At 45.8% G+C, this 16,335-nt stretch overlaps 1 protein-coding gene and 1 long non-coding RNA gene across 2 annotated transcripts; both read right to left on the bottom strand.

Annotated features, from left to right (window-relative positions):
- Positions 1-12: 12 nt before the first annotated feature.
- LOC116485896 lies at positions 13-4,036 on the bottom strand. Its single transcript, XR_004252907.1, has 3 exons — positions 3,660-4,036; positions 1,863-1,939; positions 13-542 (listed from the first exon to the last, which is right to left on the bottom strand). It is a non-coding gene; the product is annotated as an uncharacterized LOC116485896 (long non-coding RNA).
- Positions 4,037-13,086: 9,050 nt separating this feature from the next.
- Positions 13,087-16,294, bottom strand: DPH3 (diphthamide biosynthesis 3). The gene is made up of 3 exons (XM_032182949.1): positions 16,171-16,294; positions 15,936-16,010; positions 13,087-15,467 (listed from the first exon to the last, which is right to left on the bottom strand). Exons 1-3 carry the CDS (start codon positions 16,279-16,281, stop codon positions 15,402-15,404), a joined length of 252 nt encoding a protein of 83 aa, XP_032038840.1. The 5' UTR covers positions 16,282-16,294; the 3' UTR covers positions 13,087-15,401.
- Positions 16,295-16,335: the final 41 nt, after the last annotated feature.

A 16,335-nucleotide genomic window follows, 5' to 3' on the forward strand; every position in this document is an offset into this window, starting at 1 on the left:
CAGGTCAGCTCCACACCTGATTTATAATATAAACCAATCACAAACACAAATATTTATTAAAGGGGGAGGGTATCATTAATGAAACCTAATTAGCTATTGATATTTCTTTCACAACAGAAAATAGCTTTTTTTGGACAATGTACAGCATAATGTGTGTGCTTCAGACAACGGAAAGAATACCAGAATACTCTGCCTAGAGTATTCCAGTCACCGGCTCTTAGTAAATCATAATAAATTTGTTTCAAGCATATAGAATTAGTTTTAATAGAAGACATGAACAGCATTCCATGTTATGTTGTCCAAAAAATTCCTCGGTCGTGTCCCTGTTTGGTTTGAGTGCTGCAGTTTCCACGCCATGTTCGGGCATCACTCCAATCACCCTAGTCACCACTCACTCCTTTGATAGCATCAGAACCTAACACCATTTGCTGCTGTGCCGTTCAAATTTTCCTGCGACGTTCTTGAAAACGCTTCAATTTTCAGCTGCAAGGATGGGAACAACTTCTTCCAGAACAACAGTGATCACTGATCATTGCCCAAATCTAGGGTGAGAAAAGAAAATTTCTAAAATTGCAGAAAAGCTGCGACTGAAATGTTTTAACGAAATGTGATTCCTTCCTATTTTTTAAATTATAAGTATGCCAGATTTTTAAGTTATGTATTATTTATTCTATTTTGGACTCTGCACTGGGAATATCATTCCTTCAGCATTTAGCTTCACGTTTAAAAATGTTTATACAAATACTAGAACTGATCACAAGTGGGATTTATCACCGAGAATGAAAATATTTTTGTTTAGAGAGGGAGAGTTTGGAATAAAACTTCAGAGATCCTCTGGACATCCTCATCTTATACTGCTTTTTAGCATAATGATAAAAGCCTAGAAGATAAGGGTTGCTGTAGATATATGTACAATAGAATAATATGTTACACAATACCTTTTCCAACAATAAAATGAAAATATACAGCTCAGTACAATTTAAAGAATAATTGTTATTATACTTGTTGCATTTATTAATTGTGTAAATGTGTGTTTGGTTTCCAAGGGAACTAAACTCCAGAGCATAGGACAGAAAGGAGCTACAGCATGGTCCAGGGGGCCTCCACATGGGGAGGACAGCAAGGGGACAAGGACTGTGGGCCATACTGTGCAGAGCCCTTCGCTCTGATATAAACATTACCTGTTGTGGTGCACACATTCTAAAATAAAACACCTATCTCCTGTTCTTCCTAGTTTCCTTCCTGCATGCCCTGTATTTGGTTGATTGCTTTCCCACGGAGGTGATGCACACTTTGCCCCTGTTGTCACATCTATGAACGAGACCCTTTTTCTCGTGTAGGTTTCACAGAAAGCTCAATAAAGGGTCTCTACTAAGGGTGCTAGTTTGTTTTTTTTCTACACTCTTGCATATCTTTCACACAACACAAGCAGAAAGAAATGCTTCAAGCATCACAGAACATGGAATTACTTTTAGCTCTGTATTTAGACAGGCACAACATTTCTGATTCCTCTAATTCCAATCGACAGGAGAGAAATGTAAGAACAAAATGTTTCAGGCAAGAATGGAATAGCCTTGTTAACTCTGAAGACCTCTCTAGTAGAGCCTCAGGCAAAAGCAAAGGAATTCCAGCATAACACGAATAAACACCTTCTATTCCAACTCCACCTGTTTCTTTGAATTTGGCAACCCAGGCATAACGTAGGCTTGGAGCCAAACCCACCCATGAAGACGAGTTAAAAGGTCAGAGTAAAGACCAGGTCACCTCACGGTTAACAGCGCTTCCTAAAGAGCCTGGTCTATTCCTCCTCCAGCTAACTGGAAATGGAAGAACATGAAGGCCTCAAGTATTATTCAACTTACTTGTAAACCGAGGCCCAGTGATTAAGTCGGTAGTGGCAGCAGTCTGGGGCTGGTCCTGTTGGGTAAGGACATCATCACTGAGACAGAGAAAGAGAATGAAAGCATTTAATCTGTGCATTAACCCAAAGTTTGAACTTCGGGGATGGTTGGAGCAAGGTTTAAGCTAAATCCTGCAGTACAGAAATGTTCAGGGCATCTCCCAGTCCATGTGCAAGTGCCTGCAGGTCCTCCCTTAGAGACCCTGGCTGAGCTGTCACACTGGCTGCTTACTAAAATGGAATGGGACTATGCTGAGGCAACCAAGGCAACAGCAGCAGCCTAGATTTCTTCTCATGACATCTGGATGGTGACATGTGAGTGAAAGCTTTCAGTCTCTGCCGTTGCACCTCGTATCTCATTTTATCTCCAGCAGTTTGATTCAGGTTCTAAACATATTGGAGAGTCTTACACAAGAGTCAAAAAGGAGCGTTTTGCAAATATCGGTAACTTCTTGGCTCACGTTTTTAAGCTATGCAACCTGCACCACTTTAGCCCTCAATAAAGTATAGCAGTGCACAGTGAATGTTGTGGTTTTATTCTTTACTATGCTACGATATTGGCTAATGCCTCCAGCCCATGGCCGTTTCTCCACCAGGTGGCTTGGAAAGGCGCACCACAAAAGCAATCTGGCTCCACTGCTTTGGATAGCAGGCACAGCATTTTTGCTGTCTTTCTAGCTGCAAATGGTGGATTTTGTAAAACAGCTGCCCAGCTGGGGTTACTGTGCATCAGACACAACAGAATTTTGATGACAGAGAACAGATACAGGTGTCAGGATGGTTAGCAAGCTTCTCTTTTTTAAGCTTGACCCCAATTTATGCACAGACCAACCTAAAGGCTGAACCCATCACTCGGTTTCTACATAGCTGCACTATGACCTTTGGTAAAGTCCATGACCTTTGATAATACCATCACGTTTATTTACATTGAAGGTAGTTTGTGTTACAAATTCGTAAGATGATGAAAACCATCCATTTTTTTAAATATGCATTAGATATAAACACTGTAGCCTACTTTGTATAATTATTCAGAAGATTGATAACAAATCTCCATTCTTTGCCATTTATTTATCACTCTCAGTCTTACAGACAGATAAGAATTAATCTAATAATGTCCTTTATGTTGTTATATGCACAAATGATTTTCAAAGGATTACATCCTTTGGTTTTTCTGATTCTATGGTTTTATGTTTTTCGCAGCATTTTTTCTTAACTTCTTAAGTTAGGATCCTATGAAGTTAAAACCATTGGTTTTTTTTTAGAGTCTCTTTTTCATCATTTTAATTTGACATTTGCATGAAAAATTTCAGAGCAGATATGAAAGAAAATCAAATGCTATTTTGATGTATCAGGAGCTCATCTCTAAAGATTCTGAGCATCAGATATTTATATCTGCATTCAATCCATTGGGAAGCTGCTTCAAACACAATGGATCTTGTCAATCACTCTATATACATATGGTTTGGGATTACTAAACAAACCAAAAGTGGTCGAAAAGCCCTAGGCAAACCGAAATGTTTAATGCAGTACGTTGCATTAACATCTCTCTCTTTCTGTGTCCTTTTCATTAGCACACGCTGCTTGCTTTGCCTGCTTCGAAACCAAAAGCCAAGCAGCGAACAAAGAGACGGTTTCATAACCAGAATATTTCGAGTGGGCAGATGCATGAAACTCATCAAGTCAATTAAAAACAAGCCTCACATAGAAATTTTCACTGGCCAAGCTGTCTAGCTGAAACACGGGCTTTTTGTCTCCTTACCTAATCTGCATACACGTCACACCCGTGGAAAACTTGTCATCGGCGGTGCCAGGAGATGTTTTAACTTACAGATCAGTCAACAAATCGTGCTGACTGCTTATCCGACTGCAGCAGCGATGCTGATGGAGCCCCTGCAGGTCAGTCGATCCCACGCTGCCACAGCAAGCCCACAGGCCGTGCCTTGATGCCTGTGCCTTGATTCCTTTCCCTGCAGAAGCAAAGGAAACATTACTTTCCTAGAGGAGCAAGCCGCGGCCAGCCCGGGGTGTCCCTGCAGACAGGCACGCAAACAACCTCAAGAACTGAGAGCGGTGCTGATGCTAAGGAAATAACTTTTAGTTCCAGGCAAACAGCGAGCTGTTTCGGCTCCAGTTCCCGCTGTCGGAACAGCCTCACGCGTGCGGCCCTGGTGCCAGGAACAACTCTTAAATTGGCAGTGAGAGGGGAGGCTGAAACAAAATAGGCCTCGACACTGAAAAATAACTTGATAAGCAAAACAAGTACAAGGAGACCATAACTTGCCAATCACTAGAAAATGACAGCCCTTTCTGAAAAATACAGTGTTTTGTACATTTGCATTCAGCAGTAGAAGTTGTAACATGACGCTGAGGCTTGGCGGAGGACGGGAATTCCTCTTTGCAGAACTTCCAAGGTTCCTGGGTTCAGCTTGGTCTCCGTGTGGAACAAGAAGCGATGCTCCCTTTACTCTGAAGCAGGGCTGGGGCTCTCCCCAGAGGCACGGTGAGGGAGGTGGCAGGGCTGGGCTGCCCATGGCAAGGGGCCAGGCTCTGCCTCCTTGTCGTCCCGGCACAAGAAAGAGCATCAGCCTCCGAGATGTCTTGCTTTCAACAAGCTGGCAAATTCCGATAAAGATTGGTTTGCTGGCGCTTTCATAGCCAGCTCTAGTGAGAGTGTTTACAGCAACTAAACGCTAGCAAAGACTGCAGACTCAGCAGAAGGAGGAAAATCAATATTCATTTCTTAGGAGGGAGAAAGAAGAGAGAGAAGTTGAAAATGAGAAAAGCTGCATTCAATTCTGGTTTCCAAGTACCTCCATCCATTTCTTTTTACAGCACCGCAGCGCGGCAGAGCAATCCAGCACGGCCACGACAACAGCAGCAGCCCAAGGTTTATGTTGCAAATCCTGGCCCCTACTGCAACGCCTGGCAGGGAAAAGCTTTTCTCTACGTTTTCATGTGTTCGGGCCATTTGCTCTCTCTGTTGCTCTCCCTAGCACCTGGAGTGATTTTTGTCTCTCTGGTTGCAAAAGCAAGCTCTGGAGGGGAGAGGGCAAACTGGGAGGCTGGGGATTAAGGACCCAGAAACAAATCCTCGAAGCTGTTTCAGCTGGTGGCAGCTGCCCAGCTGTTTAACACCTCGGCAGTGGATTCCCTGCTGCGTTTCCCTACCGTTTCCCTCAGCAGCTCAATTTGAGCAGCCTCGGGGCCTGCCTCCGCAGCTCAGCCCTCCCTGCTGCCGTCACGCACACGGCGCCACGGGACGCACATGGGTGGCGTGACAGATTGGCAGAGCACGGCTGCAGCGTAGGAAGAGCCTGCCTCCCGCTCCTCCGGGATGTGGCAGGAACCACGAAATCGCTCTGGGCTGCAGGCTGAGCTCATCCCTCTGCCCCACGGTCAGACGCCCACAGCTCCTCCAGCCTGCCTGCAGCACTCGCCCACGCCAGCAGCCGACGTGGGCACGGACCCAGCTCTCAGGCCCACCTTGTGAGAATGCTCCAGTGCCACCTGCACACAGGTTGTGCCTCCACTCCTTATTGGTTTTAGGACCTCTAGTGGCAGGAAAAAAAAATATAAAAGTGTTTGCAGAGAAAATCATCTTGGAAAGCTCTTCACGAGAGGACGAGACATCAAATACCTATGAACTCCAGCCAGTCAGGAAGGGATGTCCAAGCGCCATTTCCTTAATTAACACTCTGGGTCTTCTCCAGGAAAAGTTATTTTATCTTCTCCTTTCTCATACAGGATGCTGCAAAAGAATAAAGTCTGCCAGGAAAATACTGCAGGCATAAAATACACTTACATCTACCAGTGATCAGTACTGCCTGTCAGTAACCTTTTTAGCGAACAGCTATCCTCAATTATTGATATTTCAGTATGGGCTTTCAAGGTGAGTCTGTGGATGACAGCTTTAAGTTTTCTGTTTCTCAGCAGGACCACTCTTGGCATGGTTAACACTGAAAATGTGGTGCAGACAATGAAATCCTTTCCCTCCAGGTAACCCTCATTTTGACCCGTGACAGCACAAAGTGTCTCGTCTCATCCCTCCAATTGCCAGGCCACTGATTTCCCTCTCGAACCCAAGAAAATATCAAGCTGCACAAGGGGAAAGAGCTATTTACACCTGCTCCTGTACTAGGTCTCATCAGTGCAATTATGTTATTAAAAATGTTTTAAACACACCTGAAAAATAAACAGTGAAAGGAGTAAAACCCTAGCCGAGGACAAAGTCTACCTCCAGCAGGAACCCAGGAGAGCCACATCCTTCTTTTTTTGGCAGCAGAGAGACAAACCTAATGGAGAACACAGGAGAGCAGCAGCAGAAGTGGCAGGATGGAGGAGGTTATTGCTGAGGCTGTGACAATGTGCAGGCGGCCGTTTGTTCCACCGAGACCACGAGCTGTCTGTACCCCAGGAAATGCCTGACTGGACGTTTTGGAAATATGTGAAAATCCACAATCGAGGTTTCCTCCCGGCCCTACGGGAGAGGCTCATCCCTCTCAGCTCTCTGGTTGCTTTCTGCTGAACTCTCTACAAAGAAAAAGTGGAGGAATTTCCACCAGCAAGGTAACTGTGAACTAGAGACACTCCTGGCATTGTCATCTCTTGGCAGTCACAGGCAGTGAATTACAACGTGCTGCACCTGGGGGAAAACACCAGAAAGAGTCTGCATGGTGAAGACAGGTGTCTTATGTCCTGACAGGACTGCAATAGCTTCTGAATGACACAGAGTAGCACAGAGTTCAGCAGTGATGTACAAAAAAAAGAAGCCAGCCTCATCTCTCATTAACCAAAGTCCCCCAAAAAATGAAGCTTTGGAGGAACCCAAACTCCTCACAGATTGCTGTCCAGTGCCAGCCTGCAGGGTGGGACCGCATGGGGTGAGAGCTACTGGAATATTTTAAATTGACTTCTTCAGAATCAAATTATTCGCTTCCGAAATGCTGAAACACCTCAGCTGACACTTCTGCACCAGCCTAATTTTTGTGACTGTAATGCTCCTTCCCCTCTCTCTTCCCTGTTTCTCAGTTCAGCAAGAGATAAATAAAACAGACGCCACGTCTGGTCATGCACAGCCTCAGAAAGTGCCCTGGGGTACTTCAAACAGGGCACTGGGCAGGACAGAGTCTCCCTCTCCTAGAAATCAGTTTTCTGTGCTTCTGCCTCCCCCCAAGCCCTCAAACACAAGTGATGCTGAAATGCACCTGCCCAGCCTGAGCTGTTGGCTGACCCAGCGAAGCAGAAATGAGCTGCAGCCTGAAATATTTATGAAAGGCAGCCGTGGAGGGCAGAAAACCCAGAAATTTATTATTTACCGTGCATGCCCTTTATTCTCCGTTCAGGGGTAATTCATTCGAATTCTGCTCTGCTCTAGAGGGGAGCAGAGCTGGGGTAACCTCACCAAAGCAGCCTGGGTTACTCCAGCTTTACGCCGCTGTGCTGAGGGGCAGGATCTGCCCCAGAGCATCCTTCAGAAAGCATTTTATATGAGCTGTCTGTGTGCCTACAGCTCAAGCTACCCCAGCCACTTTCATCTCCACAAGCTGCCCTTGCGAGGCAACCTGCGACTGCGTTCACAGACCTAGCAGGATAATTTCTTACTCCTCGGGGTTGATTAACCTGTCGGAGAGGGATCCGTGCCTTCAGAACTCTATTTTTGCAGGTGTTCCTGGGACAAACGCCTCAGCTGCACAAAAGCGAACTAGACAAAATGTGCAGACGCTTTATTTGGCATGGAAAGAAACCAAGGACACGGCCCCTGCTAGAGTTGCAAAAATAAGAAGAGTGCGGGGAACTTGGCCTGCCTCAGTGGAAACTCAGCGTTTGGGTGGCCTTGCTGCAGCCTGTGTGGGACCGGCAGCTGAATGGAGAGGCCGGCCGGGCCTGGAACGCCAGCAAACCCTCCCAGATCCGTCACTTGGCAGAGGTACTGGCAGAAATTCTCTGGCCGAGAAAGCACAATCAAATCCTGCGACGTGTAGTACCTCGAGAAGGGGTCCGTCAGTCTGAAACGCCGTGCAAGCTGACATCCTCTCCGGTTGCTGATTTATCTGACCTCTCCTTCAGTTAGGAAAATCCTAGACTCATAAAAAACCATAAGGAGGGGAAAAATTTGCAAGGATCAGACTGTTTGATAGGGATTAGATTAAATTCTCCCGCTGCACATCTTCCATACATCACCCCCGTTTGTTGCTCTGCTGCTTCCCGTGCCCTTTTCACCACCCCTTAAGGAGGACCTGTGTTTGCCTCTAAGTGCCCCCCTGTGCCCTATACACCAGGGTTTGGGAATTTTGCTGGTTGTCTCAACAGCACAGGGACGGAGCTCCCCCTTCCACAGCTTCTGCTTGCCCAAGGACAGCCTGCAGGCTCTGACCCCAGGCTGTTTGCACAGCCTGTCAAAAACTATCTGTGTACAGAGATTGTAGCAGCACAGTGAGTATCACAGTTCAGGCTAAAAGGCAATCCTGTCCCAAGCTCATTCTAGGTCACCAACTTCCTAAGGGTATTCTTCCAAGAAAGAGCTTTATCTTGAGTAGTTCTGCCAGAGCAGACAGGCTGAGTTACGATTAACCCCTTCTTCAAAAGGAAGAGCAAGAATTATTCACTCCATGGCATCCGTCGTTTGTTATTTATTCATGGTAAGATTTTTTTTTTTTCCAGGCCAGCATTAAAAAATAAAGTCACGAGGTCAGAGTGCCTTTGAATGGAAAAATTATTCACCCTTTCGAAAAGGACACTACTTTAAATGTGCATCTTGGACAGCATCCACATTCCTTTGATTAAAGTAAATGCAGTGTGTTCAACTTTAAAAGATATCTCACCCTGAAACACACCATCACTCCAGTCAAGGGCTTTATTGCCTGGAAAGTTCAGATACCCATCAGGGAAGTCACTGCAGCAAAGGCTGGGAAATACAAAAGGCACACAGATGTGGCTTTGAAGAAAGAAAGAAGCCATATAAGAAAGGCAATATGGCTAATTAAAAAGCACATGGAAAGGAAGCAAACAAATTACAAAATTAAACAAAGTCAGCTAAATGCTGGGAGGAGAGGAGCATTAACCAGCCTGAAACAGTCCAACCAGAACGCGTGGAGCTTCCACCCCTTCATCAGCTGCTGCGAGGGGAGTGCAGCAGAAAAACACCCCAGCTGGAGCAGGAAGGCCACCTGAGCTGATGGAACCAGCAAGGTTCATTTGTGGGGTTCACCACAAACAGAACGAGGCAGCTCTCCTAACAGAGTGTACTGACACCATGTAACTCCTTTTCACGGGATGCAGTGATTATAAATGGTCACACAACTTCAACAAGTGATTAGCTAAAGGTATACTTATTTCTGAGACTGTGCCACTAGTATATCAGGCTCAAGAAGCCCGTAACTTACCAACTGTGTGGTAGTGTTGTGGGGAAGCACCCCCAAATGCCGGCCCTGCTCCTTGTTAGACTCCTCCTTAGCTGAGGGCAGTGCTGCGGCTGGACAGCAGGCCAGGCAGCACCATGCTCTGACCTGGGACAGCCACTGCTGCTGGCACCACACGTCACCTCGCCCCCTGGGACAGAAGTTTTCATCACTGGCTCTGAAACAGCACTCCGATGGGTGGTTTCTCCCTGCCTCCAGCCTGATTTTGCATTTAAATTCAAAGTCTGATCCTCTGGGGTGTACACCAGAATCCACCAGTGTGTTAACGCCAGTGCAATGCACTGGGGCTTACAGAAGCCTCTGCATGATAAAAAAGCAAAGCCAAGGGTATTCCATCATTATGAGAGGGAAAAAAAAAAGAATAACGTAGGGTTCGTATTTTATCTACTTTTTTTCTCCACTATATATAATTAAATCAAACTTTAATCTTAATATCTGCCACAAGCCACAGTATCAGTTCTAATCTGTATGGAGTGACACAAAATGATAATTTTTTTGCCACAGTGTACAGAGATCTGTACAGCACTATCTGAGAGATACAATAAATGCCATAAGATGATTGGATCGGCTTTGCACGGGTGCAGAATTTCCCCAGACAGACCCAGCAACGGGTCGGAGATCTGCAGAAATGAGAACAGTTAGGCAGTAACTATGTCAATGTACTTAAAAAAAAATCCTCCCTGATAAATGTATTTTATTTTCCTAGAGAGCATGAAATAGTTGTTATTTCTAAGATTATATCAGCAAATTTGTGTGTAAATACTGTTAAGACTACACACAAGTCCTACAAACGTAGGACTAAACACAGTAGGACTGCATCAAGCTCCGAAACACTGCAGCTATTTAGACAGCTACTGGGCTGGAGTAACTTTTACTCGAAACACGGAACATGTCAATAGGTGGTTACTAACCTGTCCAGCATTTGTGAGGCCAAAGCAAAATCATTTGCCAACGGAACAGAAAAAGCCTGAAGAGGGCACCACAGGAATGACTTAGAGGACAGCTCCTGTTGATTTTACCCTGAGACCTGCGATAGCTGGAGCCTTCCCCAAAGGAACAGCTGCTGCACTCAAACAGCAGGGCAAGAACCTGAACTTTGACCTCAAATTAAAAAATCATCACCACACAACAACAACAAAAAGAGGAAATCACGGTAGCAAAATGAAAACACGACCCCTAAGTTTCAATAGTTGAGAATTACTTTAAAATACATTTTTAAAACTAAGATTTTAAGCCTCACTTAGAATTTACAGGGGCCTAACTCACAGATTTCAAAAGCTTGGTTTCAGCAATGACCTAACTGCAAGCACAACTGAAAACACAGTGAAGAGCAAAAAGAAAAGATGCTTAGTTAACAACATATGTAGGGCAAATACTTATGAATAAATTAGTGCTCTGTGAATCCAGATTACTTTTCCACTAGAAGGAAGAAAGCAGACAGAAGGTTATCACACTCAGAAATCAGTCTAGCTGCCGTTCAGACATGTTTCACAACAATAACCCCTTACAAGTCTTTATGAGACTTTGAGGGTCCCAAAATTTTCCTTCTCAATCGCACAGCTGCCAACACCACTATCACGTACATTTTGAATCGTTCCCTCACATCACCTTACGCTAGCAGAGCTTCTTCCCTCTCTATAGCAAGGGAAGGAAAAGAAAGCCAAGAATGAGGATGGAAAACAAGAAACAAGGAGTGTTCAGGGGGCTGGGCCTCCCTCAGTCTCCCTCAGATTGTGCTGGTGGACAGCACAATCGATCTTGTGGCTGTGGAAAAAACCCACAGGTATAGCTCAGAAGAACTCCACTTTCTGCTTTACCTGCTGTAAGGGCTAGATTTGCATGGCATGGCACATAACCTCAAGCAGATGATACCACTTTGCTGTTTAGGGTTTTTCTTTGGATTTTGGGTTTTTCCAGAGCTACGGTCACCGCCTGCCTGCCTGCCGGCCGCATAATGCCACCGGTGCACGGGGCAGCTGGCCTCATGCCCCCAGAGCCACCCACTCTCTGCTGTGACTGCTCGGTGGCAGGGTTCGTGGCAGAGCAATGATTTTCCAGGACACGGTGAGAAGCCTGCACCAGGCGGGCGAGCTGCCAAGATTTGTGCAGAGTTGACCTGAGATGCAAACAGATTGAAACGGGGCAAACAGATTGTAAAGGGGCAGGAAGGAGTGATGACAGGTCTTAAGCATTTACCCTCCTGGTTAGCATTTACCCTCTTCCCTAGTCCCTTTTGCCCCATTTCCTCCCTGACAGCATGTGACACCGAAAGCTGCTTCCCAGCTTGGCACAGCTTCTTTCAGCTGCTGCCACCATCACTCAAAAGGTTTGACCAGTTGCAGCATCCTCAGGGTTACAGAGGATCCCCCGGATCCTCCCTGTCTCCTCTATGCCATGGCCACCACAGAGAGACACGAAGAAATTAGCGTTTTAAATTACCATGAAGCAGAATCAAAGCTATATCCTAGCTAACTGTAAAGAGAAAGGAATCCACGAGAAACTCACGGCCAACATTTGTTACTACTTCAAGTATTCTGATAAAAACACTTCACTAAGCTTTCAGCGTAACAAATACCTGTCCCTGCAGTCAAGGTTGATCTGAATGTTACACCCAAATGCGGGAGGGATGGAAATGGGATATGAGGAAACTACTTTTCCTAGTGACAACACAGAGTTGTCAGCTCACTTTAAATTACACCTTGAAGGTTTATCTGAAACTAACCAGAATCTGCTGCTTGGTGGACAGACCAGCTGGTCCACACAATCCCCTTTATTCACTCACATGATGCTCTGCAAAGAAGATGAGTTTTTTTTGGCGGTGCTGAGAATCAAAATTAAAAATTTTGATGGCAGGAAGGAATGACAAGGCATTTGCCTGACAGCCCTTCAGGTCACCACGACTTCCCTGCCACACAGGCACAGGGAGCGAGTGCAAGAGCTGTAATTGGTGACCCACAGACCTCAGCTCTTAGAGGTCCAGGGTCTTTGCCCCAGACTGCCAGAGCAGCTATTCAGAACTAATCGAGAACTAATCGTGTCTGCCTGGTACACAGGCACAGTGAGTTAGCAGTACATGACCTTCTCAGCTCGTTTCTTTGAAATGCAAACAAGATCCTGACTGTTGGAGGAGCAGAGCCTCTTCAGCTTAACAAAGAGCAAATTATTTCCTGTTTCTTCCTTTAACATTGTGGCAACAGGGTATTGCTTGTTTTCAATACGACATGGGAGCCTAGCGGTGTGTAACAGCGCTGATGGCATTTGCAATTTCAGAGCTTGGCCGTCTGAAACTGATCACAAGTTTTTCCACCCTCTGTAACCCCCAGTGAGCATGACTTACTCCAGCGGCGTCTGCATTAACGTCCGCACAATGCTGTTCTTTATCAAATACATCAGACCCCTCTGTGCAGAGTCAAGGACCTCATCAATTACACAACCCATCTCCTTGTCCGAGACAAGCAAGCAGCCAAAGCCTTCTTTGTGCCCCACATAGCTGTCTTTGCAGCAGACAAGCGAGCCCTTGGTTTCCAAGAGCACGCAGCACACAAGGGATGGATAAGGGGCCTACACGCTGGGCAGGAGCCCACGGTGGTATGAGGAAATCTTGTGACTGAATTCCGAGGCAGGAACATAGCTGATGGGTTACTCAGATTGCCCTGCCTGCAGTTTTGGAATTACACAGCACAGAGGAATTAAAAAAAAAAGTCATCTGCTATCGCCGGAGTCAAAAGCTTCTTACCAGTTAGGAAAACACAAAAATGGGCACGTTACCATCACTGAGCTTTTATTAAGGCTCCACTCCACTGCTACAGAACTCCACCCCTCTCTGCAGAACAGAAGGGAAAGCAATGAAATGGCTCAACACTTTTTAAACATCTTTCTCAGACTCCCAAAAGGCAACAAAAGGGGGAGAGAGATCATCCATCCTTGTTGCTTTGTCTGTCTCCTCCCTCCTCCACCTAGGACAGCAACCGTTCTCTCAAGATCTCTAAGACACTGCAATGAAACCAAGTTGAAAGCAATTTCTGCAGGCAAATGTGGACACATCCTGTTCCAACTAAGTCAGACACGATATTGTGCTGTTGTTATCCTATGAAAAAGCTCTGGAAAAGGAAAAAGGGAGACAAAATAGTTGACTGAAGCACTGATATGTACTACCTAACATAACCATAACATCCATAAATGGCATTATTAAATAAACGCAATCCAAATAAGATGCAGCTGATAAACACTTCCTTACAACCTTGTCGGAATTCGACCATGTGGAATATAAGCAATTCTCTACTTAAGTTTCAAAAAACAGATCTTCATGGCAATGCCTTACCTTCATTAAAAAAAAGAACCCCCCCTTGAAATCTGGCCAAATTAATTCTGTAAAATGCATGCACGTTCAGATATCCTACGTGAATCACTCTGGGTGAAATAAAATGCATGATTTTATTTATAAGACTTGGGCGGAAAAAAACAAACAACTGATATTTATGCAGTCTGAATATGAGCTTAAATGGGGTTCCTGTAAATTTCCGTTGTAGCACCTACTGCTGGACTGACAACCTGACCACTAGCTAACCTGAAGAGATTTCAGTACCACAAGCACTGCAGCAGCAGCTCAACACCTTCAGAAACTATTCTGGCCGGTGCACAAACAGAATAACAGAATAAGCAACAGCTCATTATAACCACTGGTGCAATTTCAAGAATCTTTATTTAAATAAACAGTAGAAATAAATATTTGCTAAGAAATAGCTAACCAGTTACCACAGCATCTTCTGAAGCACAGGTATTTAAGTGACACGAGTGCCACCTGCTGGTTTCGGCATCAAAACACTTCGGGTTGTGCACGGTGCCTTCAAAACTTCTAGCTAGAGGGCTTAGGGTTTGTTTGTTTCTAAATAACTCGAATGTTCATTTCCAACATTCACAGAACGTTGTAAGAACAAAAATAATTAAAAGAAGGACATCAGTAAGACTTGTTTATCTCTAGTGCCTGGAGTGAAGTAATTATATAAACGCTGCACAAATATTTCCCCCCAAATTTAACTTCACAGATGTCAAATCCAACAAAACACATGAATGATCATTCTTTTCAATAAATACTTATACACAGTGGCCTGTAATACAAGAAGTAGTCTTAGAATCAAGGTACTTTCAGAGTATACTCTTCCAACTCTATCTTAAAATTCTTTTTTATTCATAAATCAAGCCAACTGTGGGTATCTCTTCTCTGGGAAGTGACAGAACAAAGTGAGACCGAAAAATTCAGGAAGTGCACTGCTATAAATGGGACAGAGAACTGCAGCCTGCTTTATATTTGCTGTAACAGTCAAATCACTGAGAAAATATGGGCATATTAAAATCCAGTTGTGAGTTCAAGTCCATTTGCACATTACTAGCTTCGAAGGGTAGAAGAGTTGGACTCCTTTTGTTTCATTTCACGCACCAGAAGCGTATCATTATTTCAGATATCCCGCTAATACAGCTACCAAAGCTGTTTCTAAGCAACTGCAATTTATCAAACACATCTGCTTCAATCCACGTGCTGCGCCTTCTTTGCGCTTGCAGTAGTGAAAACAATTTACCAGCAGCAGCGGTTCTGGGCCTCCCGTTCTTCCTAAACTCAGCACAGGCTGGAAGCATGAGGGTCCACTTCCTAGGTGACACCGAGACACACCAACACAGCAACTCTGTATGGCACCACGCCCCACAGGCCTTTACATCTTGTCTCCCAAAATTTCATCTCTCTGTGCCATTTTGCACTCACACATGCTCACTGCTCTCTACCATATCCAACTGTACTGTCACTCTGCACGCTTCTGAATACTGATTTGAAGTCAATCCGGATCATATTCCAAGTCTTCCAGAATATGTAACCCAGCTATTATTTTCTTAAAACGTGCAACATTTTAGAACAAAACCCGTCCATGTTCATGTCCAAGAAAATTCTTATTCGTGTCATTATGACAGCCACTTATTGCACTCATTTCTCACAGCAGCAAGAACTTCCAGGCGGAGCACCGCATCTCTTCCCGAAGTTGTCATTCCCACAATTTCTCATTCTAAAGCAGCAACAGTTCATGATGCGTTCGTCAGCACTTAACCAGTTCCTTGTTTGCCAAAGGTTCTGCAATGACTTCATCACGCATGAACTGTTCCTAGAGACAGCAAGCAGAGTTTTAGTTGGATTTTGTTATTTTTGCACCTCCTCTCCCTCAGAAGACATCAGATCACCATTTTGCTTTCTGGTGTGGATGTAAACGGCATCAAATTGTCTCCCAGAAGATGAGGGCTGTAGCTTGCCTACTACTTGTAAAAATTAAATTAGATGACTGTGCTGCTGGAGTCACAGACATCTTAACATCTCTGGGGCTGTTTTGCCCACGTTTCACCCCATGCTCACCCAGAGCAGGCACGATATAAAGCTCAGACACGGCAGCAGACAGGCATCAGGAAAGAAAACGAGGCAGGAGAGGGAACCACAACAGAAGGGATGCTTCAGCCAGCTCCCTGCCAGCCTCACCCCAGGCTTCCCAAGGCCTTTTAAAACCCCGCAGCAAACCCCAACCCCCCCTTGGCTGAGGCAGCACGAAGCGTGGAGGCGCAGACCGCCCTCCCGCACCCACCTGGTCGTAGATGACGCGCAGGATGAGCGAGCAGCTGGGGCAGGTGGCCACCTCCTCGCCGTTCTCCAGGTCCTCCTGGAACAGGGGCAGGAAACGCTCAGACAGCGGCCGCCCCTCACCCAGGGACCCCTCCCTCCCCCCCCAACCTCCCAGGGGCCCTCCCTCACCTCACAGCCCCCCCCCCCCCCCCCCCCATCACCTCACGGGTGAGCCCCCCAGCCCCCCCGGCCGTTACCCGCGTGATGAGGAAGCGGTCCCCGCAGGGGCAGGGGTAGCTGTAGGTGCCGCTCTCGGCGTCGTACTCGAAGTCCTCGATCTCCACCTCGTCGTGGAACACCGCCATCATGGCGCCCGGCCGGAACGGGCGGGGAGGGACGGGACGGGGCGGAAAGGGAGCGGC

This window comes from Aythya fuligula, chromosome 2 (genome assembly GCF_009819795.1).
Source record: "Aythya fuligula isolate bAytFul2 chromosome 2, bAytFul2.pri, whole genome shotgun sequence".
Taxonomy (NCBI): Eukaryota; Metazoa; Chordata; class Aves; order Anseriformes; family Anatidae; genus Aythya; species Aythya fuligula.

Bases quoted from the DNA above. Each gene is read 5' to 3' on its own strand.
- DPH3 (XM_032182949.1), bottom strand. From the start codon at position 16,281: ATGATGGCGGTGTTCCACGACGAGGTGGAGATCGAGGACTTCGAGTAC. The intron at 16,011-16,170 runs GTAACGGCCGGG...CCCCTGTTCCAG, and splicing joins ACCGCTTCCTCATCACGCGG to GAGGACCTGGAGAACGGCGA. The intron at 15,468-15,935 runs GTGGGTGCGGGA...TGCTGTCTCTAG, and splicing joins TGCGCGTCATCTACGACCAG to GAACAGTTCATGCGTGATGA.